The 27430-nt window shown below is 28.6% G+C and overlaps 3 protein-coding genes across 3 annotated transcripts; 1 reads left to right on the top strand and 2 right to left on the bottom strand.

Moving 5' to 3' along the window:
- Positions 1–942: 942 nt before the first annotated feature.
- On the bottom strand, positions 943–7952 carry LOC147808148 (uncharacterized). Its single transcript, XM_087166647.1, has 2 exons — positions 7608–7952; positions 943–1559 (listed from the first exon to the last, which is right to left on the bottom strand). The coding sequence occupies exons 1-2, from the start codon at positions 7628–7630 to the stop codon at positions 1178–1180; spliced, it is 405 nt and encodes a 134-aa protein (XP_087022773.1). The 5' UTR covers positions 7631–7952; the 3' UTR covers positions 943–1177.
- A 5958-nt stretch (positions 7953–13910) lies between these two features.
- Positions 13911–15037, top strand: LOC147808147 (histone-lysine N-methyltransferase SETMAR-like). Its single transcript, XM_087166898.1, has 2 exons — positions 13911–14043; positions 14136–15037. The coding sequence occupies exons 1-2, from the start codon at positions 13911–13913 to the stop codon at positions 15035–15037; spliced, it is 1035 nt and encodes a 344-aa protein (XP_087023024.1).
- Positions 15038–17581: 2544 nt separating this feature from the next.
- LOC147808146 (uncharacterized) lies at positions 17582–26863 on the bottom strand. The gene is made up of 2 exons (XM_087166646.1): positions 26552–26863; positions 17582–18185 (listed from the first exon to the last, which is right to left on the bottom strand). The coding sequence occupies exons 1-2, from the start codon at positions 26572–26574 to the stop codon at positions 17804–17806; spliced, it is 405 nt and encodes a 134-aa protein (XP_087022772.1). The 5' UTR covers positions 26575–26863; the 3' UTR covers positions 17582–17803.
- Positions 26864–27430: the final 567 nt, after the last annotated feature.

Genomic DNA, 27430 nt, shown 5'->3' with positions numbered 1-27430 from the left:
TATATATATATATATATATATATATATATATATATATATATATATATATATATATATATATATATACAGAGTAGTACTGCTTATACGAATAAAATTTAGAGAAAACAAATCATTTTATGTGAAACTAATGTTAAATTTCCTCGTTTAAATGAATATTTGTTGTTACCAGTCCTCGCTTAATTGCATAAAACAAAAGTACGGAAATGAAAAGAATAAAAACGTTTATTTTTAAGAAATGTTTCACCAACTAAATGAAATTTTCAGTTAAGAAGATAAGAGTTCGACAGGTGGTCTCTTCAATGGGGATTTCTTGCTTATTTATTGCTCTGAACAGGTGTTAGGAGTATAGTTTAAGAATTAATCAAATCTTGCTGGTAAATGTACATTAGAGTGAATGAAGAGAATTTTATCTCTCTTTACTGTGCTTAATAATTGCCTCAATTATAACCCCCCCCCCCTGCTAACGGTATGGTGATTTCGCTTCTAGGTAGGTCTTTCTTCCCATTGACATGTGTAGAGTTTGGTGTGAATTGGATAAGGAATTTTTAAAACAAGTAACTTAAAGAGATTTGGATTATTATGAAACTAAAATTTCATTCATTGTTAAATAACAACAAAGCATAATATCTACTCCTTGATTGATTTCTCAATGAATATGCAACATTAAAAAATTCTTCCACTTTAATTCAGATGAAGTAAATACTATCCTTAAATTACGGGATCAGATAAAATGTTTTTATAGGAATAATATATAGCATTAAATAAATGTCAGATTTAAACTTATAACACTGTTGCTTATGGGACATTTTTTAATTTGATGAGTGCTAAAATAAGTAACAAACTTCTATGTAAGGCTCGGGAAATTTATTATTATTACAGTTCTGAATTAATAATAAATCAGAAACAAAATAATTTTCTAAATAACCACAGTACAAAAAAAAATTAGAATTAAAAAATTTATTGAAATCCTTAAAAAAGAAACTAACTTACTATACACATCTGCTTTTATATATTATTCAATATAATTCATACAACATTACTCAAATAACATTTCCCTCATTCATTGCAGAGACCGAGTACTCTTCTATCATCGCGTGCAAACATGGATACGGGATTTGATTTGTTAATTTAAATCGCATTCTTTAAAATACCTATTTAAACCCCCAATTTTCTGCGTCTATGGTACATCTTTTTTTGCTCCAACATCTTTAGGTTTTACCCATTTGTATGGATTAGGCTTTTGCTTCTCTAATTTCTCGAGCAACAATCGGAAACTGTTGGGTTGCTCGTTCTCCTTGTTCTCGAAGAGCACTATTTTTCTGGGACCAATGTGTCGGTAAATGCACTTCAGATTTCTGCATGCGGCATTATACCTGCAGGTTGGATGCTGGAAGTGGCAATTTTGACCCATGCGGCACTTCGGAAAAAATCGGCATCTGGGAGTTTGCTGAAGTTTCTCTGTTTCAGAATCTCTTTTCATACTCTTGCTGTTTTCAGCAGCAATATCTTCAACCGCTTTTCTCTTTATCTGATGAAAGGGTCTAACAGGTGCAGAGATTCTGAAAAAAAATAAACAATTAAATCAAAACACTTCATAAAAAAAGCAATGTATCAGCAATGGTGTTATTAAATTACGCCGTAAAAAATTTCAAAACTAATGGCGGTAAAAAGTACTGGCAGTCAGTGTGCTGGGGCGTTTCACAGTAAAATGTTTCGGGATAATATTTATATACTGCAAATTTTGCAATAATATTTACTGTAAAATCACTAAATCACCGTAATTAAATAAATAATTCTGTTAAATTAAAGTGATTCCATAAACTAATGCATAAAATTTTATTAGAGGCGAAATAGTCTGTTGGTTTGGTAAGGCGTTGGAACCATGTATGAGAAGCAGTGAGCTCTATCCCAGACTAGCGAAGACTCCCCATGTATAGTAAATGGCACTGTCAGATCACTAAAACCTCCAAGTTCCCATAACAAATCAGTTACTCTGAACTCTAACTAATCGCTTTCTGATTTAGGTCAAAATTACGATCCGTGGATGTATGAATTGGTTCATCCTTTAACACCGGCTGTGACGGAAGTGTGGGGCTGAAGTCGTGTTCTTTGAAATAGATGGCGCCACTGAAAACAGGAAAACGCACCATATGTCTTGGTTGGTTTCACATAACACATTTGCTGGTATTTGGCAGGTGGCATTAGAAACAATAAAAACATATAATTTTGCAGTAACAATGGATTTTACAGTAAAATGGATTTTGAAGATGATGCACTAAGGGTGCCAGTAATTTTTACCGTAATTCATTTCAGAATTTTTTACAGTGTACGCAGCATTTCCAGTGTCCTCTTAGTTAATTCTACATGACACTTTTCTTCAACCCATTAGAGAAAAAATCACATATATGGAGTGGTTCAAAAACTGCATGATTCGAAAAAATTAACGACATAAATTTATTTTAAGAATTCTTTTCTTAAAAATTTTGCTTTTATAATGGGAATTTTAAAGTAAGACTTTTAGATCAAAAAACTTAAGCTTAAACAGCTGAAGTGGTATCTTGTTTCCCTTATAACCTGATATAACTTGACATCTGATGACTCCAAAAATTATTAGCCCATATTGCAAGTATGAAAGTGAAAAAATTCACAGAAACAATTCAGCACATGATAGTTCATAAGCTCATGATAGTACATGAAATAAAGCACACAATGGTTGTCACACTGTGAAATTTTTTTAATTAAATTACGATATTAAGTACATCGTCTGTGCGTGCATCAGCAGTGCAATCCAAATTTACCATAAAATAAGATACTTAAAAATCTTACAGTAATATTCATTTAATTAAAGTGATTTTACGGTAATTATTACTGCAAAAATTACGATGTATCAAATTTCTTGCTCCGTAACATGCTCCAGTAAGAGTGGATTTTATGGTAAAAAGTATTGGCACCATGAGTGGCGGTACTTTATACCGTAATTTGATCCGAAATCTCTTACAGTGTACAGAATATGGAGTATTTGCTGTTTATAAGCGTAGTTAAATGGATATAAATCTTTTAAACTCATTAGTGAGAAATTTCGGATTTTTAAAAACAATTTAAAAAATTCAACTATGAGTCATAAATATTTTTCCAACATAAACTAAATTCAGAAATTATTTTTTAAGTTTTATCATTCACAGCATTTACAATTTATTTTGCATGAAGCAAATTTAATAAGTACAATTGTAATGATACAGATAGTAGACAAAATTATGGAAACACTTTTATACTACTACATTTTTTCAAATTTCTCTGAAAATACATAACGAATTATTTTATAACTTCAGAAGTGTTTAGATCATACGATTTTTCATACATATCAATAAACTTAAGACCTTTTTAAGATTTGAGGGACTGACAATGAATTACAAACGAAAAAAAAACGCTTTTGAACACCATATACCAAACAATGTGACAATAAATTTGTATTATTTGAATTATTTTGGTTCTTTTATGCAATGGTAGTACACATTTTAGTAAGCCTAGCTTAAATATTTATGGAGATATAGTAATTTTTATAAAATTAAGCTAAATAATTATAACTAAGAATTAATAATTTTATAAGAAAAAAATATATATTTCTTGTCTTACGTTGTTTTTCGATAACTTCAATGAAAAAAATTCAATAAAATTAATCAGAATATTTAGAGATATTTAAAATTAATTGCAAAATGTATGCTTCAAAATTTGAGAAAAATTCTTTAATACTGAACGACATATGAGTAATGAAAATAAAAATTTACTGCACATGCGCTGGAAAATTTTTACATTTTTTCTTCATAGTTTTGACATGAATCGCATTTGGCAACTAATTTGGTTTCAAGTCTCAGTTAAACATCTTTAAAGCGTAGAAAGTTTCAAGCAATTTTCTATGTAGCTTCAGGTGTCTTCCACAAATTTTAGTCCAATTTTACTTAATATTATTTTAAGTTTAGCAAAGCACCTAAGACAAAGAAATAAACTTTTTTATAAAAATGACCAAATTTCCATAAATATTTCAGTTTGGCTTACGAAATTTTGCATAATTATAGTACATACTAACCAAAATAACTGAGTAACTAACAAAAATATAAATCTATATTTTTCGGCATAGGATGTTGTGTTCAAAAACATTATTTTGCATTTACAATATAGTGTCTGCCCTTCAAACCTCTGAAAAAGCTCTGATTTTCATTAATATGTTTGAGAAATTATATGATCTAAACACTTCTAAAGTTAAAATATTATTCTTTAAGTTTTTTTTTTCTTTTGAAGAAATTTGAAACAAAAATGTATTAGTATAAAAGTTTTTCTATTGTTTTGTTCACCCCAGGTAACTTCTTAAGATCATATCTTGCGTATTTTTAGGTTTTGGGAGTTTATAAACATCCTGCGTTCTAACAATTGACGATATTTTTCAAATAAAGGAAAACAGTTCCTTTGAACTTTTTTTCAGTATTATCATAGTAACTTCAGTATACTTTTCGTGTGACAAACTAAATATTGTTAAAGAATGGTGATTTGGTTAATAATGGCTTAAAATTAATTGTTTATTTTACAGGAAAAAAAAACAGTTTTTTTTTCCAAAAAAACTGGCGTCTGTTTTTTCATCAGATAAGTACTGTTATTTCTGAAAATTCCGTTATTTCAACAGAAACTTCTATGAAAAATTTATGTCTGCATTGCGGTCAGCGCATGCTGAGAGCAGCATTCGTACGACCTGTTGACGCGAAGATGGGATTCGAACCTGAGACATAGCAATGGATCCTTTGTACTACCAGAGCTCTAGCGTCTCAGTATGAGGGAAATCTTAAACTGCTTTCATCTTAAAAAAGTTATTGAAATAACACGTAAGTGTAAAAAAGTTTGAACTATAGAGGCCTACCAGAATAAAAATGTATGGTAACTTAACTTCCGAAAAATTATATATTAAGGAAATATAGTTAAAATATTGATTTAGAAATAAAATCAGATCGCAGTTTAATTTATACTGAAAGATAAGAGCAAGTATTTTTCGATACTTCTCTACTACTTTCTATACTTAATAGTAAAATGATTTGAAAAAGAAAGAGTGATTATACGGTAAGAAAAACTTCTTTGCAAATATAAATAAAGTCTGCAAAAATAACGGGAATTTTTTACAGTGAGCAGATAACGGAGAAAAACAGAAACAGTTTCTTAAACAGTGTTTTTTTCCTGTAAAAAATATCTTTTTCTTCCGTTAAGTTAATCCTTACTGTGTACGATACATGTTTAAATTTAGGACTCACTTATTATTCACAAACAAATTCGGAGCTAATAGTTCGATGTATCGATATCTCGTGAGCCGTCGATAATTTGAATTTATCGCGAGAATGGTATTTAAAGGATATTCACACGATATATAGTAAATGCAAAAAATTTTAACCTAAGCTAAATATTGATAAATATAAACACACGATGAATATCAAAAAATATATGGGCACAATAAATATCGACAAACGATAATATCGTAACAAATTCAGTAAAACCCATCCGTGAAGAAGAAAACCTTCTCCTTCACTACAGTATTTCACAGTCTAAGGACATGCTTGGCGCTATTCTTAGAGTACGCGATATATCAGTAAATCAGAGTACATATTTTACCCCTCTTTTTCACATGTATGATTTTTTTTTCTTAATTTCTTTACATTTTAACTGAATTTGGAAAAATAACTAATGTTAAAAACTTTATTTTTGAAAAACCAAATCGAATATTATACTATTTTATTTATCTTTATCAATTGCAAATAATCTAATTAAATTTGACGTAAATTAATATTTTTTGACGTAATTGGATCAAAAATTTCTATTTATAAGCAGCTGAATTCAAAATTAATGGATTAAATCTCTTTTTATATTCTAATGTCTCTGATGAAGTATTAATTTTTTTTAAAAAAGATTAGATTAATGTGTAAAATGAAAAGAAAAAAAAATCTATAAGTATTTAACCCATTAATTTTTTAAATGTAAAGAAACTTAATTTTTTAAAGGTAAAAGTGCGAAATGTAATCGCTTTTTTAATATCCATTTTCACAAATAAAATGAAGAAAGTTTATTCGCAAAAAATATATTTGACAAAATTTTAACATTACCACATATTCAAAATAACAAAACTAATTCAGAATTTATTAATTTAAAAAATTCAAAATAGTAACTTTGAACGAATAAATACTAAAACAAATAAAATAATAAAACAAATAAAATAATGCGCGCATTGCAACTACTAGAGCACTGCCTACTATTGACTATGACGACATTTTAATAACAATATTTTAAGTAACGAAATCCATATCATCAATAAATTTAATTAAGTTTAACTAAAAACCAATTTCAGGAGAACAAAAACAAATAATTTAATACACTTTATTATATTTACTTTGGTAAAAAAAGTATTACAAAAGAGAGAAGAAATGAGATATAATTTCGGACGTTTAAATGAAAAATCACCTAATTCCTCATACCTCAATACAGAATGAATTGATTCCTGATACCACAGAATAAAATGTTTTATAAAATGAATTAATAAATACTTTAAATAATGAAATCCATTTCAGCAATCAACTTAGTTAAATAAAATTTTTAAAAAAACTGTTTCTTAGGTCAAAAATAAATAACCTAATCAACTAAACCTTATATATAATTAAAATTACATTATATCACATTTGCTTTGCAAGAAAAGGTATTAAAAATGACAGCAAGGAAAAGCTGAGATATTTAGAGTTATTTCTGGGGCTTCGTTGCAGAATCAACTGATTCCTGAGACCACGGAATAAAATTTATTAATAAATATTTGAAATATCGAAATCCATATCATCAACAAACTTAATTAAGTTTAACTAAAAACCACTTTCAGGAGAACAAAAACAAATAATTTAATACACTCAATTTCTCATCTAAATATTTACTTTGGTAAAAAAAAGAATTACAAAAGACAGAAGAAATGAGTTATAATTTGGGACGTTTAAATGAAAAATCACCTAATTCCTCATATCACAAAATAAATATGTAATAAAATGAATTTTAATTAACATTAATTAACAGAATACATTTAAGGAAATTATGTTAATTAAATTCAAATAAGAAAAAACTATTTGGGGAGTTAAGCACTTTAAGGCAAAATTAATTGAGATATTTAAAGATAATGTATGTAATTGTATGGATGTTTATTTAAAGTAAATTTATGACGTTTAAATGCAGAATCAATTGATTCCTGATACCACAAGCTAAAATAATTTATAAAACAAATAAATAAATATTTTAAATACCAAAAACCATTTCAGCAATAAATTGAATTAAACTTTAAAAAACTTTTGGAGGAGTTCAGAAAAAAATTATTTAATCAAATAAATCTTACATTAAATTAAAATTACATTAAGTCAAATTTACTTTCCTAGTTTATTTTCTAATATATCCAACAATTTCAAATACTAATTACAAATACTAAGAAATTTCAAATACTAAAACTTATATTCAGACACAGATTAACCATAACCATAAAATAGAGATAGAAGAATGAAAAGCCTTAACTAATCCATAAATAAATCAGTAAAAAATAAAGAACTTACTTAATATCCTTGAGCAGAAACATCGTTAATGATCCTAAGACTTTTCCACAAAATCTTGACAGAAAATTCACTACACCAAGCTTCAAGACTATAACGAAGTAACTATACTTTTCTACTAATATAACTATAACGAGCGAACTCACAGTTCAACACCGAAATGAATATTAAAATTTTAAAGTAACAGTTATGTACTTTTGCTGCAACAATAGATAGATACCTCCCATTGGTCAAACCTGGACACTGAATCATAACTATTGTCACTCGTGTCAAGTCATAACCCCCCCCACACACACACAATTCTTTTCATGCAACATACAAACTAAAAAAAATCATTCGGGGTATTATATACTTTGAAGCTCTAATCAATGACAATTAATCTTTACAAGAATGACATGTCTTTGAGGCTAATTATACGAAAAGAAAAGTTCTATAAAGCTCAAAAAGTATTGCAGAATTTTGTCACAATTCTTTGAAATTTAAATATTTCATTCAAATACTTAAAAAAAAACAGTTATTATTAGAATTCAATTAAGTAGCATTGAATTTTGTGTAAAAATAAAAGTGAGTTACGGATTGTTTCCTTGAAGCAATTTATAAATGATATAAACCTTCAAAAAAGATCTTCAAATGGTCCAAAAGTTTATTCCCAACATTAATATTTGTGTTTTAGAGAAATAATTTTTGCGAATAAAATCTTAAAACACCTTTGATTTGATATTATTCTCCGTCTTACTAAGAATGATCTTCTTTTTTTTAAATGTAATTAGAAATGTAATTTGTAATTTTCAAAGATAGCTTGTATGGATAATGTCTGATAATAACGCGATTAACATTTTTTAGTAATATCTTTAAAGTAATTTAAATGCATTTTTAAGTATTTTTAATTTTTAAAGTTATTTTAGTTTTCAACATATTTTTTTCTTTGCACTAAGAACGAGGATTTTATGGGAAAATAATGTGTAATATTGAAATTGCTTACGGCGAAGTCAAATTTTTCATTCATTTTTTTTCCTCTTCCAATTCTTCTTTTAATGGCTTACAAATGATTCAAATAAAATATACAATTCCGAAAATTTTACCCTAGCAACTATATCATTGAAACAATATGGATGGTGTTTTCTACACTAGGGAACGCTGCAAGCTCGGGACTGCCTAAATTTCCGGGTTACTGTTTCAGTTTTATTTTAAAGCCATTTGGCATCATTGTGTTTTGAGATTCTTGCAAACAATGTACTTGATTACTTATTACTTATGTTTACAATGCTAGCAATACTTGTGTTTACAATACTAAAAGTGTTAACACTAACGTAAGATGGTGCACAGCTTGCAACACGAACAAACAGTAATAAACAAATGGAAAGAGGCCAAATCAAGACTGCCAAAAAAGCGAGTTATTCAAAATCTAGCAATAATGTCACCTTTTTTAATAGTAAATAACAAAATAACTAAAACACATTTTCACTCCAAACTCCCCAGAATTACATAATAACATTAATATCTTATGAAAGACGGCAGATTTGAGTTCAGAAATTATCTAATTTATATCTTTTACTGAAAGCAAAATTATCCGTTTGAAAACATCGCCTATCAGAATAACATGTAATAAGCAGCTGCAAGCTTTTTAACCGGAACTAGAGTAGGTCCCGAGCTCGAGATTGTTATTGTTTACATTTTTATTGAAAACACAATCCATAGCTTACTTATGTATTATTTGACTTCTATGGACAAGCGAAACATAATAAAAATGTATCAGTTTTCATGCAGTGAACACAAAATAAAAGTCAAATGTTTTTTCAAGCAATTGTCGGATTTTCATGCATTAATACTTAATGGGTCTGTCCTCTGTCCTTGAATAAGCTAATTAATAAGTACAGAAATAGTGGAAGTTATGAAATCTAACACAAATTTAACTTTATTTGAATAACTTCGCGTTTTTTAAACTCTATTTAGATTTTTGACCATGAAAATACAGTCTTAGAATTTTTGGTAGAAGAGCGGTCAAAATTTGGGATAAGTTAGAAAAAGTGCTGAAATATGGACCAGAATTAAATTTTCTCAGGAATAAAAATTTCTCAGAACAACACCTGCGAATTGACGACCACCCCCATAAGGTGACGACCACTACCATAAGGTGTTATGGATCATTGTTATTGTCACATCTCTTATCATACCTAATGCCAAAGACACTTTCCATTTATATTAAAGGTACAAAAGGCAGTTTCCTGCTTCATAAATGAGAAAAATGATTTAGTAATAACCCCCCTGACTGACTCAAATCATCTTTTTCAGTCAAAAAGTTTATAAGATGGGTTCATGGACAGAGGCTTGTAAAATACATACTTTTCTCTAGAATTGTGAAGCATCAGTTTCCTTATCTATCAGAGTAAAGAAAAATGTCCTGTCCATTTTCACAGTTAAATTTTTTCCGAATATGAAATTAGAGTTCCCCTTATTTTATGCCCATTATATTGTACCTAAAATCAAAATATATTAAAATCATTAGCGGGATTTCGAAAATTAGCTCACTATGAATTAGCTAGTAATTGAATCCAAAGAGTACAGTGAAAGCTCGATATATAACGATTACGGCATATTTTTTAAAAAATGATGTTTTTTATATGTTGTATGGTATATAAAAAGGGCAAAATGGATGATATTTTTATTTTTTTTAGCACTGATAAGGAAAATTCAAATACAAATTTCTTTCGACCTTAAATTCTTTTTCTAAATTTATTTTTTGTGTTATACATACGGGAATAACAATGATCAACTACGTTCCAAAAAGTACTCTTCCTACTTACAAAAGAAAAATGCAGTTTATTGCTATTTTCAATGCTGTTTATTTAAAAAAAATTGCTATTTTAACAATTAATGTAAGTATTCGCTTTTTACATCAATTTTGCTGAAATGGACGTTCCATCAGTCATAGTGAAATTTTAAAAATAAAAATGTAAACTATATATGATTTAAACTATATGACTAAAAAATAGTACATAGTTTTAAGAAATTATTTTAATACGGAATTATCTTTGAATTAACAAATTTTATAAATGTGGACAAAATTTTTAATGCGCTAAGAAAATTCCCGTGATCTAGCGAAATATGTCACTAAAATTAATATTAAAGGTCTAACTCTTTTGACTAAACTTTTCAGAATAATTACCGAAAATCTGAAAAAAAGTTACGTTAAATAAGAAATTTTACGTTTGCTAATTAGAAACCATACAAAAGAATTAGAAACCATCGCAAAAGTGACCTTATAAGCGGGGTGACCTTTTAACCGATTCATTAGCAGTTCGTAACTAAGCACATAAATAGTACACACTATGATTTTCTAAAAATGGTTATACAAACGAAAACGATCGGCCATAAATTAAATATTTAAGTCAATAAATTTTAACAGAATTAGTAAAGAATTAAAGAAAGATAGATTTTTGAGAAACTTTTAATTTAAAATAAAGTTGTATACAAATTTCCTCAAAGTTTACATACACACATTACATCTTATCTTATTTAAAATAATCATTTATGCAGGTCTGTCTCGTTTCTGGTTTCATTTTTCGAACAAAGATTTCTAGATTTTGTAACTTCTGAAAATATTACTCGGCTCTCTCATGGTTTGTAAAAAAAATTCGCATGACATTGAAGGCTTCCACTTGGGTTACAGCTACAGTCTCAGGATCACTGTCATTGTCCTCACTGTCCACAACTTGTGAAACAATTTCAGAAATTGCAGTTTGCTCGTTGGCTGCAGCATTTTCCTAAAACTCGAGAGGGGTAATTGCCTTGAAAGGAAGTTAAATAGGCTTTTGTTGGAAAAAAGCTTCCCTCACCTCAGATAAAAATGACCTTATAAACGATAACGATTTTTAAAACTTGACCATATATCCGATAATCTGTAACAAAGAATTCCTATTCAGTGATTCCTATTCAGTGACTTTGGAAAAGTGACCTTATATGCGGGGTGACCTTATATGCGGATGACCTTATACCGAGGTCTGACTGTATATATATATTTACAGAGTAGTACTGCTTATACGAATAAAATTTAGAGAAAACAGATCATTTTATATTAAACTAATGTTAAATTTCCCCCTTTGAATGAATATTTGTTGTTTCCAGTCCTCGCTTAATTGCATAAGAGGTACTGAAATGAAAAAAAAAGCAGTTTATTTTTAAAAAATGTTTCACCAACTAGAAGGAAATTTACAGTTAAGAAGATAAGAATTCGATAGGGGGTCTCCTCAGTTGTTTATTTGTTGCTCAGAACAGGTGTTAGGAGTATAGTTTAAGAATTAATCAAATCTTGCTGGTAGTTAGTTATACATTGGAGGGAATGAAGAGAATTTTATTCTTTACTGTGCTGATTAATTGCCTCAATTATAACCCCCCCCCCAATGCTAACGGTAAGCTGATATCGCTGCTATGTAGGTCTCTCTTCTCTATGTAGGTCTAATTTAATATACGATAACAATTCATTTTGATTTACGGTACTCATATTATACTAGTTGGCATAAGTAAGTGTAGTGTTAGCTGTCTCACAAGCTTTTGAAATTACAATTTATCTTTTTAAGTTGTATTCTTCAAAACATATACTTTTGATTTGAATGAAAATTAATAATTTCAGAAAATGTTTAGTAATTTTACCAAATAATTGCATACTTATCACTCTTATGCTATTTATAAAACCATATTTTTTTATAATATTTTATTATAACTTAATGATTTTAATGATTATTTCCTTTAATTTTTGTTATTTCGTTTAATTTAAGTGCAATAAAATTTTTCTTAATTATAGTGATTTTCATCAACATTTTTTAAAAAATGTCAGGGAATTTTCTGTTTTTTTGCTGTTAAAAGTTTTTATTATTGTTTCAAGTTACTTTTGTATCAATACAGTCTTAATTAAATTATTCGTTTATATACTTTTAAACTATTATTTTATTAAAAATATATTTGTGAATATTAGGATCATATTTGAATTTGTATTATTCTTCAATCGCAACTATGTGTGAAAATTAAATTGTTGCATAAATAATTTCGTAATTTGTAATTATCAGGGAAATCTCTTAATAATCAACAATAAAGCTTATAAAATAAATGTTCTCACAAAATGTATGAATAATTATTAAAAATTCACATGGTAATCGAGAAAAAAGCATTTATATCATTTATTGAAATCGGGAGCCTTATCTCTTAACAGGAAGGGTTTATAAAATGAAAAAGTTTTGAAGGAGCCTTTTCAACTTTAAGAATATGAAACATCAAAACTCAGACTTTCAGTAGTTTCGCAGTATATACATTACAGTATAGGTCATGTCCCACAAAACATTTTATTAATTGGAAATTTTTCTTGTTAAAAAACAAAAAATTACTGTTAAACTTTAAAAGTGCTTATCTTCTCTGTGCAAAATGTTTTCTATCAATTAGGATTCTTGATACTCAAAATGAGTGGCAATACCCCAATAGTTCAGGCAAGGAGGCGATTTTAATCTAACTTCAGGCCATGTCTCCTAAACTAATGAAATGAATTTAAAAAAATTTACCTTCTCCCAATATGAGCTGCAATCAAAATCCAGAACTGACTGGGAGGAGGAGGTGACTTACACTTTGCTATCTAGAAAAAAGCCATGTTGTTCCGAAATATTATTTTACACTTAATCGAATAAAATATCATCCAGGTCGATGCAACTAATAAATCAGAAGTTATAAAAGCTTTTGTGGTTAAATACATTGCTGTGCAGACGAAAATAGTTTTAGATCCTGTTAATTATTTTAGAATTAATTGAATCAAATAAAACGAATTCAAATGAAATCAAGATTCCTTTGCTGTTAACAGTTTTAGGAATATTTCATACCCTATTTTGAACATATTACCTTTTCGATACATCGAATTGCTGAAACCGAATAAGATCTTAACCTGTAAGACGCATAGTTTGGAAGTAATTTTATTTCAAATTGCATAAATTTTGATTTGTACCTATTTATATATTTGATATTGTTGCATAATCACTTTTAATATTGCTATATAATTACTAAAAGTATTTGTACTATTCATTTCAGTTACCTAGATGGAAATGTAGAATCGTATATAGGTGTAAGTCAAAATCTTTTTATAAATTGAATCATTTTAACACTTACGACATCAAAATTATTAATTCTATTACTTTGGTTTCGATCTCTGTCTATTTAGAGAAAAAAATACGTATAATCAAATATCGGGTTGAGTAAAAAGTTATCCGCCATGGGGAGATACCTCCGTGACAGCAGCAACCATTCCCGTGGTAATTAACCTTTCCTAAAATGGGCTTTTGCATTTTAAAGTTGAAAGTTGGAGCTACACAACTGTGTAATTTGTTTGTCAAAACTTTATCATCTTGTGCACCAGAAAAGTGTTTGAAATGGAGCTATCACGTAAGCGGATCAGAACGATTATGTACTATGAGTTCCGAAATAAACTCAGTGTAACTAAATGTCACAAGAAAATGTGTGAAAGTTTAGGTTTCAATACTGTTTCTTATGATACAGTAAAAGTTTGGTTTCGAAAGTTTAATAGTGGAAATTTCAACACTGAAGATGAACCACGTTCTGGCCGCCCTATTGAGATTGATTGTGATCAATTAAAGCAAATTATTGATCAAGACAGAAATATTTCAACACGAACCATTGCGTTGAAGCTTGACGTTTGCCAAAAAACAATAGTAAATGCCCTCAAACGCATAAATTTAACATTTAAGTTTAACCGCTGGGTGCCTCACGAATTGACTGCTGAAGACAAGAGCAAAAGAAAAGCGGCTTGTTTGGTTCTGCTCAGAGATCAAAGGAAAGAGAACATTCTGGTCAGAATTGTTACCTGTGATGAAAAATGGGTATACTACAACAATACTAGCCGTAAAGGAGGGTGGTCAGCACACGGGGAGTCAGCAGGTTCGGTTGCAAGACGAACGCTTACTAACAAGAAGGTCCTTCTTTGTATCTGGTGGGATTGTCGTGGAATTATCTACAAGGAGTACCTGAAAAGCGGGCAGGCTATCAACAGTACAATATACAGCAATATGCTAATCAAAGTTAGCGATGCCATTCGCGAAAAACGAAAAAACGAGTTCAGAAGGAAGGTGGTTCTCTTTCATCAAGATAACGCCCGGCCACATGTCAGTGCAATGACCGCCTGGACCCTCTACACACTGGAGTGGGATTTGATGCAACATCCACCATACAGTCCAGACATGGCACCTTCAGATTACTATCTGTTTTCACATTTGCAGCTGCATATTGATGGCACAATCTTCCGTTCAAATGACGAGATCATAAATGAGGTTGATCGCTTTCTGGACTCGCGCACCTCTCAATTCTTCGCAGAAGGGATTGGAAAGTTGCCAAAACGTTGGCAAACTATTACTGATTTGAATGGAGATTACTATCCTCATTAACTTTGCTGATTTTCGATCTATTTATCATTTCACAGGATTGTTTTTTTGTTTTTACTCAACCTGATATATTTATTTGTGTATATAGCAGTGACAAACAAGTCAATATGCATAAGTACAAAACAGAACTTTTTATGGATGAAAAATTTTATAACTTTTGAACAACTACTAATAGTTCTACAAATTTTATAGTGTCTTTATTTGATTCAGCGTGGAAAAACACTTCGAAAAAAATATGTCACCATACTTGAGCCGACGCATCAAGTTCAAGACCATTTTCTTGGATGCAAACAACAGCAATACTGAAAAAAGAACCAAGAGAAGATGCATCTCTCACATTATATAAAAAAAATATATAAAAGCTAACTAAACGTAAATTTTTTTTTTCTATTTTACTATTAATCTGCTCTGAGGCGACTGGGGTAAGTCTTGGTTTAAATAAAATAAAAGGCATGTTAGAAACATTAAAAAACATAAAAATCGATGACTGGAAGAAATGTGTAAGATGACTCCACGCAAAATGTTTAAGTTTTTAAACCCGTTGCCCAAAATGTGATTTTTTTTTTAAAGTGATTGATTAAATCTGCTCATTAAATTTTATTTGCCAGATTTATTTTTACTTGTTTTCAAGATAAAATTTATTCCTTACAGCCTATTTTAAGTTTTTCATATCAACTGTATGAAATGTGTTATTTTCTATAAACTAAATTCATCTCTTTCCCTTGCTGTATTAGACGCTCATCTTCCCTCGACATTAAGAGAGGATCACTTTTTAAATTTGCATTCAAACAATTTTTTTCTGATATTTTGTTCTCAATATTTCACTATTTTTTACACAATATATGTTGAATAAATGCATGAGAATTTAAACTAAGCAAAAACATTTCTTCTATCTCTGTTCTTAATATTTTTTTATTTCGGCTTGAACTATATCCAAGACCTACCCTATAAAAAGTACTAATTTATAATTGCATTATTAAGTATTTAAATGAAAATATACTCCAAATGCAATGAACTAAAGAGAGAATTGGGACTGCTTATTGCTCAAGTAACACCTGGGAAAACATAGTTAAAGTTGAGAAACAGGCAGAAAATGAGAGTTTACTTATTATCAAGCAATCATTCACTTTACAGATCTAAGTTACATAATAGTAAATACTTGTGTTTTAATTAGGTAGTATTAAATGCTAAATAATCAGTAATCACTAGTTGCTTTTGTTCCTTATTGACGCATAGTTCTTAATGAGTCTTCTACCCTTGTTGCAAAAAATATAGTATTGTCTTGTTGAATAAATGAATGAACTTAAAAAATGAGGGTGGGTGAGATCTAACCCCTCCCAGTTTGTAATGTGAATGTCATACCATGAATAATTAGGAAAAAGTTTTAAAATAGAGGGGGGGGATATAAAGTTCTTTTTGTTTTTAATTTAATAACAAAATTTTCAACCGATTCTATACTTTTTTTTGTTACTTAAATTGACTTCGTTTAAATGGATGTAGAAGTCGTTATCACTGACTCGTTTTTATTCTTGAAAAAATACATTAAGAAAATCATAAAAATTTATTAAATTTCTATGATTTTCTTAAAATTACTCTTGATGTTTGAAGAAGTTTTCAGTAAGCAAGTTTAAAAATAGTGTGTTTTTTCATTTAAATTTTGTCTTGCCCCATACAAATAAAAGTGTATCAAAACAGGCATTTCAGTTTTTAATACATTATAAGGCAAGCTACAAATCGCAAATAGAGTTTCTTAAATTTGATCATTTTTATGTGAGTTATTATCGCATAAATTACCAGAGAACTTCTTTATATAGCTGTGTGAAGTATCTAACCTTTTTAGAATTCGCATGCTTGTTGAACTTCAAAATGTATCAGAGGTACTGAACACTTATTGCAGCATTCAAAATTTACAAACAACACATTTCATAAACATTTATAGTCAGTTTTGCGTTAAATTTAATAAAACTGTTAAAGTTTTTTTAGCAATATTAATATTTCGAAACTTGCTTCCATTATTCTTTATAAAAAATTATTATATAAATATATTAATTGCTGCGTTTTAATATTTTTTTAAAGAAATTAAAAAACATAAAAACTCAAATCATGGGATTTTTTTTCCCTTGAAGTAACATTTGAAGTAATATTCCAACTTCCACTACTCAAATTTCCTACACTAGAGTTTGGTGTGAATAGGATAAGGAACTTTTAAAACAAGTAACTTAAAGAGATTTGGATTATTATGAAACTGAGATTTCATTCATTGTTAAGTAACAAAGCATAATATCAACTCCTTGATTGATTTCTCAATGAATATGTAACATTAAAAAATTCTTCCACTTTAATTCAGATAAAATAAACACTATCCTTAAATTACGGAATGTTAATCTCGCGCTAGGAAAGATTAGCTAATAAACTCTTTTCTCGATAAATGAATAAATAATGCAGTATCAAATCTTGCAATTGGAAAAAAAATTTAAATAAAGCAATAAATCAGAAACAAAATAAATTTTTAAATAACCACAGTGCAAAAAAAATAAGAAATAAAAAATTTATTGAAATCATTAAAAAAGAAACTAACTTACTATACACATCTGCTTTTATATATTCTTCAATCTAATTCATACAACATTACTCAAATAACATTTCCCTCATTCATTGCGGAGACCGGGTACTCTTCTATCATCGCGTGCAAACATAGATACGGGATTTGATTTGTCAATTAAAATCGCGTTCTTTAAAATACCTATTTAACCCCCCAATTTTCTGCGTCTATGGTACATCTTTTTTTGCACCAATATCTTTAGGTTTTACCCATTTGTATGGATTAGGCTTTTGCTTTTCTAATTTCTCGAGCAGTAATCGGAAATTGTTGGTTTGTTTGTTCTCCTTGTTCTCGAAGAGTTCTATTTTTCTTGGACCAATGTGTCGGTAGATGCACTTCATACTTCTGCATGCGGCATTATACCTGCAGGTTGGATGCTGGAAGTGGCACTTTTGACCCATGCGGCACTTCGGAAAAAATCGGCACCTGGGAGTTTGCTGAAGTTTCTCTGTTTCGGGATCTCTTTTCATACTCTTGCTGTTTTTAGCAGTAACATCTTCAACCGATTTCCTCTTTATCTGATGAAAGGGTCTAACAGGTGCAGAGATTCTGAAAAAAAATTTAAACAATTAAATCAAAACACTTCATAAAAAAAGCAATTTATCAGCAATGGTGTCATTAAATTACGCCGTAAAAAATTTCGAAACTAATGGCGGTAAAAAGTACTGGCACTCAGAGTGCTGGTGCGTTTCAAAGTAAAATATTTCGGGACAATATTTATATACTGCAAATTTTGCAATAATATTTACTGTCGCTAAATCGCTAAATCACCGTAATTAAATAAATAATTCTGTTAAATTAAAGTGATTCTATAAACTAATACATAAAATTTTATTAGAGGCGAAATAGTCTGTTGGTTTGGTAGGGGGTAGGAACCATGTCCGAGAAGCAGTGAGCTCTATCCCAGACTAGCGAAGACTCCCCGTGTATAGTAAAAGGCGACTGGTGCACTGCCGGGGCACTAAGTCCTCCAAATTCCCATAACAAATCAGTTACTCTAACTAATCGCTTTCTGATTTAGGTCAAAATTACGACCTGTGGATGTATGAATTGGTTCATCCTTTAACACGGGCTGTGACGAAAGTGTGGGGCTGAAGTCGTGTTCTTTAAAATAGATGGCGCCACTGAAAACAAGAAAACGTGGCATATTTTGCAGTAAAATGGATTTTGAAGATGATGCACTAAGGGTGCCAGTAATTTTTACCGTAATTCATTTCAGAATTTTTTGCAATGTACGCAGCATTTCTAGTATCCACTTGGTTAATTTGACTTGACATTTTTCTTGAATCCATCAGAGAAAAAAATCACATACATGGAGTGGCTCAAAAACTGCATTATTCGAAAAAATTAACGAAATAAATTAGTTTTAAGAATTCTTTTCTTGAAAATTCTACTTAAATAATAATGGGCATTTTAAAGTAAGACTTTTAGATCATTAAACTTAAGCTTAAACAGCTTAAGTGGTACCTTGCTTCGCTTATAACCTGATATAAATTGACATTTGATGATTCCAAAAACTATTAGCCCATATTGCAAGTATGAAAGTGAGAAAATTCACAGAAATAAGTTAGCACATGGTAGTTCATAGAAATAAAGCACACAATGGATGTTACATTGTAAAAAGATTTAATTAAATTACGATATAAAGTACATCGTCTGTGCGTGCATCCTCAGTCAAATCCAATTTTACCATAAAATACTGTACTTAAAATTTTACAGTAATATGTATTTAATTAAAGTGATTTTACGGTATTTATCAGTGTAAAAAGTATCGGCACCCTGAGTGGCAGTACTTTATACTGTAATTTGATCCGAAATCTTTTACAGTGCACAGATTACGGAATATTTGCTGTTTAATGGATATAATTTTTTTCAACTTATTAGCGAGAAATTTGGGGTTTTAAAGATAATTTAAAAAACTCAACAATGAGTCATAAATATTTTTCCAACGTAAACTAAATTGAGAAATTATTTTTTAAGTTTTATCATCCACAGAATTTACAATTTATTTTGCATGAGGAAAATTTAATAAATACAAGTGTAATGATACAGGTAGTAGACAAAATTATGGAAACACTTTTATACTACTACATTTTTTCAAATTTCTCTAAAAATACATAGCGAATTGTTTTATAACTTAGATGTGTTTAGATCATGCGATTTTTCATACATATAAATAAACTTAAGACCTTTTTAAGATTTGAGGGACTGACAATGAATTACAAGCGGGAAAAAATGCTTTTGAATACCCTAAACCAATCAATGTAACAATAAATTTGCATTATTTCGGTACTTTCATGCAATGGTAGCACAAACTTTAGTAAGCCTAGCTTAAATATTTATGGAGATATAATAATTTTTATAAAATTAAGCTAAATAATTATAACTAAGAATTAATAATTTTATAAGAAAAAAAATATATCTTTCTTGTCTTACGTTGTTTTTCGATAACTTCAATGAAAAAAATTCAATAAAATAAATCAGAATATTTAGAGAAATTTAAAATTAATTGCAAAATGTATGCTTTAAAATTTGAGAATTATTCTTTAATACTGCACGACATATGAGTAATGAAAAAAAAATTTTTACTGCACATGCGCCGGAAAATTTTTACTTCATAGTTTTGACATGAATCGCATTTGGCAACTAATTTATATTCAAGTCTGAGTTAAACATCTTTAAAACGTAGAAAGTATCAAGCAGTTTTCTGTGTAGCTTCTGAACTTTCTAAAATAAAACCCAAAATGATCAGGTGTCTTCCACAAATTTTAGTCCAATTTTACTTAATATGTATTTTTTTTAATTTAGCAAAGCACCTAAGACAAAGAAATAAACTTTTTATAAAAATGACCAAATCTCCATAAATATTTCAGTTTGGCTTACGAAATTTTGCATAATTATAGTATATACTAACCAAAATAACTGAGTAACTAACAAAAATATAAATCTATTGCTATATTTTTTGGCATAGGATGTTGTATTCAAAAACATTATTTTGCATTTGCAATATAGTGTCTGCCCTTCAAACCTCTGAACTTAATTTATATGTTTGAGAAATTATATGATCTAAACACTTCTAAAGTTATAAAATTATTCTTTAAGTTTTTTATTTTTTGGTGCAGAAATTTGAAACAAAAATGTATTAGTATAAAAGTTTTTCTATTGTTTTGTTCACCCCAGGTAACTTCTTAAGATCATATCTTGCGTAATTTTAGGTTTTGGGAGTTTATAAACATCCTGCGTTCCAACAATTGACGATATTTTTTAAATAAAGGAAATCAGTTCCTTTGCACTTTTTTTCAGTATTATCATAGAAACTTCAGTATACTTTTAGTGTGACAAACTAAATATTGTTAAAGAATGGTGATTTGGTTAATAATGGCTTAAAATTAATTGTTTATTTTACAGAAAAAAAAAAAACAGTTTTTTTTTCTTCAAAAAAACAGGCGTCTGTTTTTTCATTAGATAAGTACTGTTATTTCTGAAAATTCCGCTATTTCAACAGAAACTTCTATAATGTCTGCATTGCCGTCAGCGCATGCTGAAAGCAGCATTCGTACGACCTGTTGACGAGAAGATGGGATTCGAACCTGGGACATAGCAATGGATCCTCTGTACTACCGGCGCTCTAGCGTCCCAGTATGAAGGAAATCTTAAACATCTTAAAAAAGTTATTGAAATAACACGTAAGTGTAAAAAATTTAAACTATAGAGGCCTACCAGAATAAAAATGTATGGTAACTTAACTTCCGAAAAATTATATATTAAGGAAATATATAGTTAAAGTATTGATTTAAAAATAAAATCAGATCGCAGTTTAATTTATACGATGTCATTATCATTAAATATTTACTGAAAAATAAGAACAAGTATTTTTCGATACTTCTCTACTACTTTCTATACTTAGTAGTAAAATGATTTGAAAAAGAAAGAGTGATTATACGGTAAGAAAAAACTGCTTTGCAAATATAGATAAAGTCTGCAAAAATAACGGGAATTTTTTACAGTGAGCAGATAACGGAGAAAAACAGAAACAGTTTCTGAAACAGTGTTTTTTTCCTGTAAAAAATATATTTTTCTTCCGTTAAGTTAATCCTTACAGTGTACGATGCATCTTTAAATTTAGGACTCACTTATTATTCACAAACAAATTCGGAGCTAATAGTTCGATGTATCGATATCTCGTGAGCCGTCGATAATTTGAATTTATCGCGAGAATGGTATTTAAAGGATATTCTCACGATATATAGTAAATGCAAAAAATTTTAACTTAAGCTAAATATTGATAAATATAAACACACGATGAATATCAAAAAATATATGGGCACAATAAATATCGACAAACGATAATATCGTAACAAATTCAGTAAAATCCATCCATGAAGAAGAAAACCTTCTCCATCACTACAGTATTTCACAACCTAAGGACATGCTTGGCGCTATTCTTAGAGTACGCGATATATCAGTAAATCAGAGTACATATTTTACCCCTCTTTTTCACATGTATGATTTTTTTCTTAATTTCTTTACATTTTTACTGAATTTGGAAAAATAACTAATATTAAAAACTTTATTTTTGAAAAACCAAATCGAATATTATACTATTTTATTTATCTTTATCATTTGCAAATAATCTAATTAAATTTGACGTAAATTAATATTTTCTGACGTAATTGGATCAAAAATTTCTATTTATGAGCATTTCTACAAATAAACGCCAGTTAGGCGGCCAAAAAAAAATAAAAAAAATTTTGGGAGGCACACTATTTCTACATGAATTTTCTTCTTCTTTACACCCTAAAAAGGCGAGAAAAAATCGTGAACATGAATTTTTTTCTTTGTGACATACTTTAAATGTGACATACTCTTTCTGACATACTCAGATAAATCTGAGCCGTTTATTCAGATAAAACGATTTTTACATAAATATAATATTATTATAATGTCTCTCTAATATGTATTTATAGAGATTTCATACTATAAGATTATATTTTAGTATAAGAAACAAAAATAAAAAATTTAATCAAAGTTCGTAAATTGAAAAAATCGGGAAAAATTCAAAATTGGTATTTTGTCATTTAAAGTATGTCACAAAGAAAAAATTTCATGTTTAATATTTTTTCTTGCTTTTTTAAGGTATAAAAAAGAAGAAAATTCATGTAGAAATAGCGTGCCCCTCCCCAAAAAAAAAAATTCTTTTTGTTTGGCCGCCTAATTCGCATTGATTTGTAGAATTGCTCATATCGTCGCTTTGAAACAAAACGGTAAAACTCAAAAAAATCGAAAAATGAGATATTTGGGTCACTTTGTGTAAAAAAAATCACCCTTTTAGAGAAACAAAGTATTATCTTCATAGTTCAATAAAATTAATTTAGAGAGCAGATAAATCGTTATCGCATTGGCGCGATCAGCATTAACGCAGAAAGTTAGAAATTGCTCTCCTGAAAAATTTGCTTTTTTGAGTTACCACGGTTTAGTTTCAAGGCGACGATATGAGCAATTCTACAAATAAACGCCAATTTTTATACTAAAATATAATCTTATAGTATGAAATCTCTATAAATACATTTTAGAAAAACATTATAATAATATTATATTTATGTAAAAATCGTTTAATCTGAATAAATGGCTCAGATTTATCTGAGTATGTCAGAAAGAGTATGTCGCATTTAAAGTATGTCACAAAGAAAAAATTTCATGTTCACGATTTTTTCTTGCCTTTCTAGGCTTTTCTTGCCTTTTTTTTCTTTTTTCTTGCCTTTTTATTCATGTAGAAATAGTGTGCCCCCCAAAATTTTTTTTATTTTTTTTTGCCGCCTAACTGGCGTTTATTTGTAGAATTGCTCTTATAAGCAGCTGAATTCAAGATTAGCGGATTAAATCTCTTTTTATATTCTAATGTCTCTGATGAAGTATTAATTTTTTTCAAAAAATATTAGTTTAATGTGTAAAAAAAAAAGAAAAAAAATTCTATAAGTATTTAACCCCAGCGCTAAAGAGAATACAAGGGCTAGTTCACTCCGCTCTTAGAGCTGAAGCTACGATTTCCCTCCTCATGACGTCACTGTGTCTACAGATCTCGGAGATCGCAAGCAAAGATATGATAACTTTGCATCTTTCTCTTGTAAAAATAAGTTAGACTTTTTCTGGTTATTAGCCTTCAAACTTTACGTAATTAACACATTATTTCCGTTCATAAACATAGTTCAAAAAAAACTTTCTTGTTTATTATATTAAAAAAATACCATTTTAAACTTATAAAAATGTTTTGCTAGTTGGTGAAAATGACACGATAAATACTTTATTTTAAAAAGTTCAGTTTTAACTTTAACTATTAAGAAAAATGAAGGCATATATCGACACTTTTTTTATCTACATATTCTTTTATAAAGATAAGTTAAGTTAAATTTAGAATCCATGATTTTGAAATATGTCGTTAATAGCAATTTGTTCATACTTAATCATTAGGAAACATCAACCTTAAACGCTAATTACTGAAACAAAATAATAATTTAGGTTCATAATGACATCAGAAATTTTACAATTGTTTATAGACATTTAAATTTACGATGATATAATACATAGATATTTAAATTGAAGAGAATATAATTTTTAAAAAAAATCATAAATATTTAGAATAACTACATTAAAAAATATGTTATGAAATTAGGAGAATTTCAACTATATACTATATATTTTATTTATACCTTTTACTTACATTTTAATTTTCTTTGACTTTATCTATTTTTTAATTCTTTTCACCTGCCTTTCTTTATGAAGTAGCGAGGCGGTTTCTATTTAGATAATGAATTTTTATAAAAGTTCTTTACGACAGAATAAACGTAATGCGGTTTTATATTAACTGTGTCATTTCGGAATCCATTCTTTACATAGTTGTTCATTTACTTTAGGGAACACGCGAAACATTATACTTTTTCCTTTTGTTTTTATATCAGAATTTTTGCTTTTTGCAAGTTGCAATCGCGCAAACTGGCATTTAGATAATAGTTTTAAATTCTTGTAAATTCACTGCAAAAACTGAGGAAAGTCATTATAGAAAATAACAAATGTCTTAGAATATCTCGCAAAAAGAAATGATCCAATATTAGTTAGAGCTAGTAAAAACGCTCCGTTCTTGAAGTAAAAGTGCGAGCTTTGCGCCAAAGTGACGTCACTAGAGTGACGTCGGAGGATCGGCGCGGCAAGAGATACTACAAAGGAATGAACCAGCCCTTCTATTCTCTTTAGCCCTGATTTAACCCAATAATTTTTCAAATGTAAGGAAACTCAATTTTTTAAAGGTAAAAGTGCGAAAAGTAATCGCTTTTTTAATATCCATTTTCGCAAATTAAATGAAGAAAGTTTATTCACAAAAAATATATTTGACAAAATTTTAACATTACCACATATTTAAAATAACAAAACTAATTCAGAATTTATTAATTTAAAAAATTCAAAACAGTAACTTTGAACGAATAAATACTAAAACAAATAAAAAGTAATGGCCAATGCGCGCATTGCAACCTACTACAGCACTGCCTACTATTGACTATGACGAAATTTTAATAACAATATTTTAAGTAACGAAATCTATATCATCAATAAATTTAATTAAGTTTAACTAAAAACCAATTTCAGGAGAACAAAAACAAATAATTTAATACACTCTATTATATTTACTTTGGTAAAAATAGTATTACAAAAGAGAGAAGAAATGAGATGTAATTTCGGACGTTTAAATGAAAAATCACCTTATTCCTCATACCTCAATACAGAATGAACTGATTCCTGATACCATAGAATAAAATATTTTATAAAATGATTTAATAAATTCTTTAAATAATGAAATCCATTTCAGCAATCAACTTAGTTAAATAAAATTTTTAAAAAAACTGTTTCTTAGGTCAAAAATAACCTAATCAACTAAACCTTATATATAATTAAAATTACATTATATCACATTTGCTTTGCAAGAAAAGGTATTAAAAATGACAGCAAGGAAAAGCTGAGATATTTAAAGTTATTTCTGGGGCTTCGTTGCAGAATCAACTGATTCCTAAGACCACGGAATAAAATTTATTAATAAATATTTGAAATAACGAAATCCATATCATCAACAAACTTAATTAAGTTTAACTAAAAACCACTTTCAGGAGAACAAAAACAAATAATTTAATACACTCAATTTCTCATCTAAATATTTACTTTGGTAAAAAAAGAATTACAAAAGACAGAAGAAATGAGATATAATTTCGGACGTTTAAATGAAAAATCATCTAATTCCTCATAGCACAAAATAAATATGTAATAAAATGAATTTTAATTAACATTAATTAAAAAAATACATTTAAGGAAATTATGTTAATTGAATTTAAATAAGAAAAAACTATTTGTGGAGTTAAGCACTTTAAGGCAAAATTAATTGAGATATTTAAAGATAATGTATGTAATTGTATGGATGTTTATTTAAAGTAAATTTATGACGTTTAAATGCAGAATCAATTGATTCCTGATACCACAAGCTAAAATAATTTATAAAACAAATAAATATTTTAAATACTAAAAACCATTTCAGCAATGAACTGAATTAAACTTTAAAAAACTTTTGGAGGAGTTCAGAAACAAATTATTTAATCAAATAAATCTTACATTAAATTAAAATTACATTAAGTCAAATTTACTTTCTTAGTTTATTTTCTAATATATCCAACAATTTCAAATATTAATTTCAAATACTAATTACAAATACTAAGAATATTCAAATACTAAAACTTATATTCAGACACAGATGAACCATAACTGTAAGCCACATTTTTTTTCTTCTAATTAGAGCGTATTAAATAAAATGGAGATAGAAGAATGAAAAGCCTTAATTAATCCATAAATAAATCAGTAAAAAATGAAGAAGAACTTACTTAATATCCTTGAGCAGAGACATCGTTAATGATCCTAAAACTTTCCCACAAAATCTTGACAGAAAATTCACTACACTAAGCTTCAAGACTATAACGAAGTAACTATACTTTTCTACTAATATAATAATAACGAGATATAATATAATAATAATAACAGTTCAACACCGAAATGAATATTACAATTTTAAAGTAACAGTTATGTACTTTTGCTGCAACAATAGATAGATGCCTCCCATTGGTCAAACCTGGACACTGAATCATAACTATTGTCACTCGTGTCAAGTCATAACCCCCCCACACACACACAATTCTTTTCATGCAACATACAAACTATAAGAAATCATTAATCTTTACAAGAATGACATGTCTTTGAGGCTAATTATACGAAAAGAAAAGTTCTATAAAGCTCAAAAAGCATTGCAGAATTTTGTCACAATTCTTTGAAATTTAAGTATTTCATTCAAATACTTAAAAAAAACAGTTATTATTAGAATTCAATTAAGTAGCATTGAATTTTGTGTAAAAATAAAAGTGAGTTCCTGATTGTTTCCTTGAAGCAATTTATAAATTATATAAACCTTCAAAAAAGATCTTCAAATGGTCCAAAAGTTTATTCCCAACATTAATATTTGTGCTTTAGAGAAATAATTTTTGCGAATAAAATCTTAAAACACCTTTGATTTGATATTATTCTCCATCTTATTGAGAATGATCTTTTATTTTAAAATGTAATTTATAATTTTTAAAGATAGCTTATAAGGGTAGATGGACAGATTCATATATGGGGCACTGTCAGTTTTGGTTTTTCCACTGACAACAGAAAGGCTCATGAGTGTTTGTTGACAGTGTGTCCCCTGAAGAAGTGCTCTCTTCTTATAT

The sequence above is a fragment of the Parasteatoda tepidariorum genome, chromosome 6, assembly GCF_982258835.1.
Source record: "Parasteatoda tepidariorum strain Cologne lab strain chromosome 6, Ptep-v5.0, whole genome shotgun sequence".
Taxonomy (NCBI): Eukaryota; Metazoa; Arthropoda; class Arachnida; order Araneae; family Theridiidae; genus Parasteatoda; species Parasteatoda tepidariorum.
The sequence above is the reverse complement of the archived record's forward strand: the minus strand, read 5'-3'. Positions and strand labels throughout refer to the sequence as shown.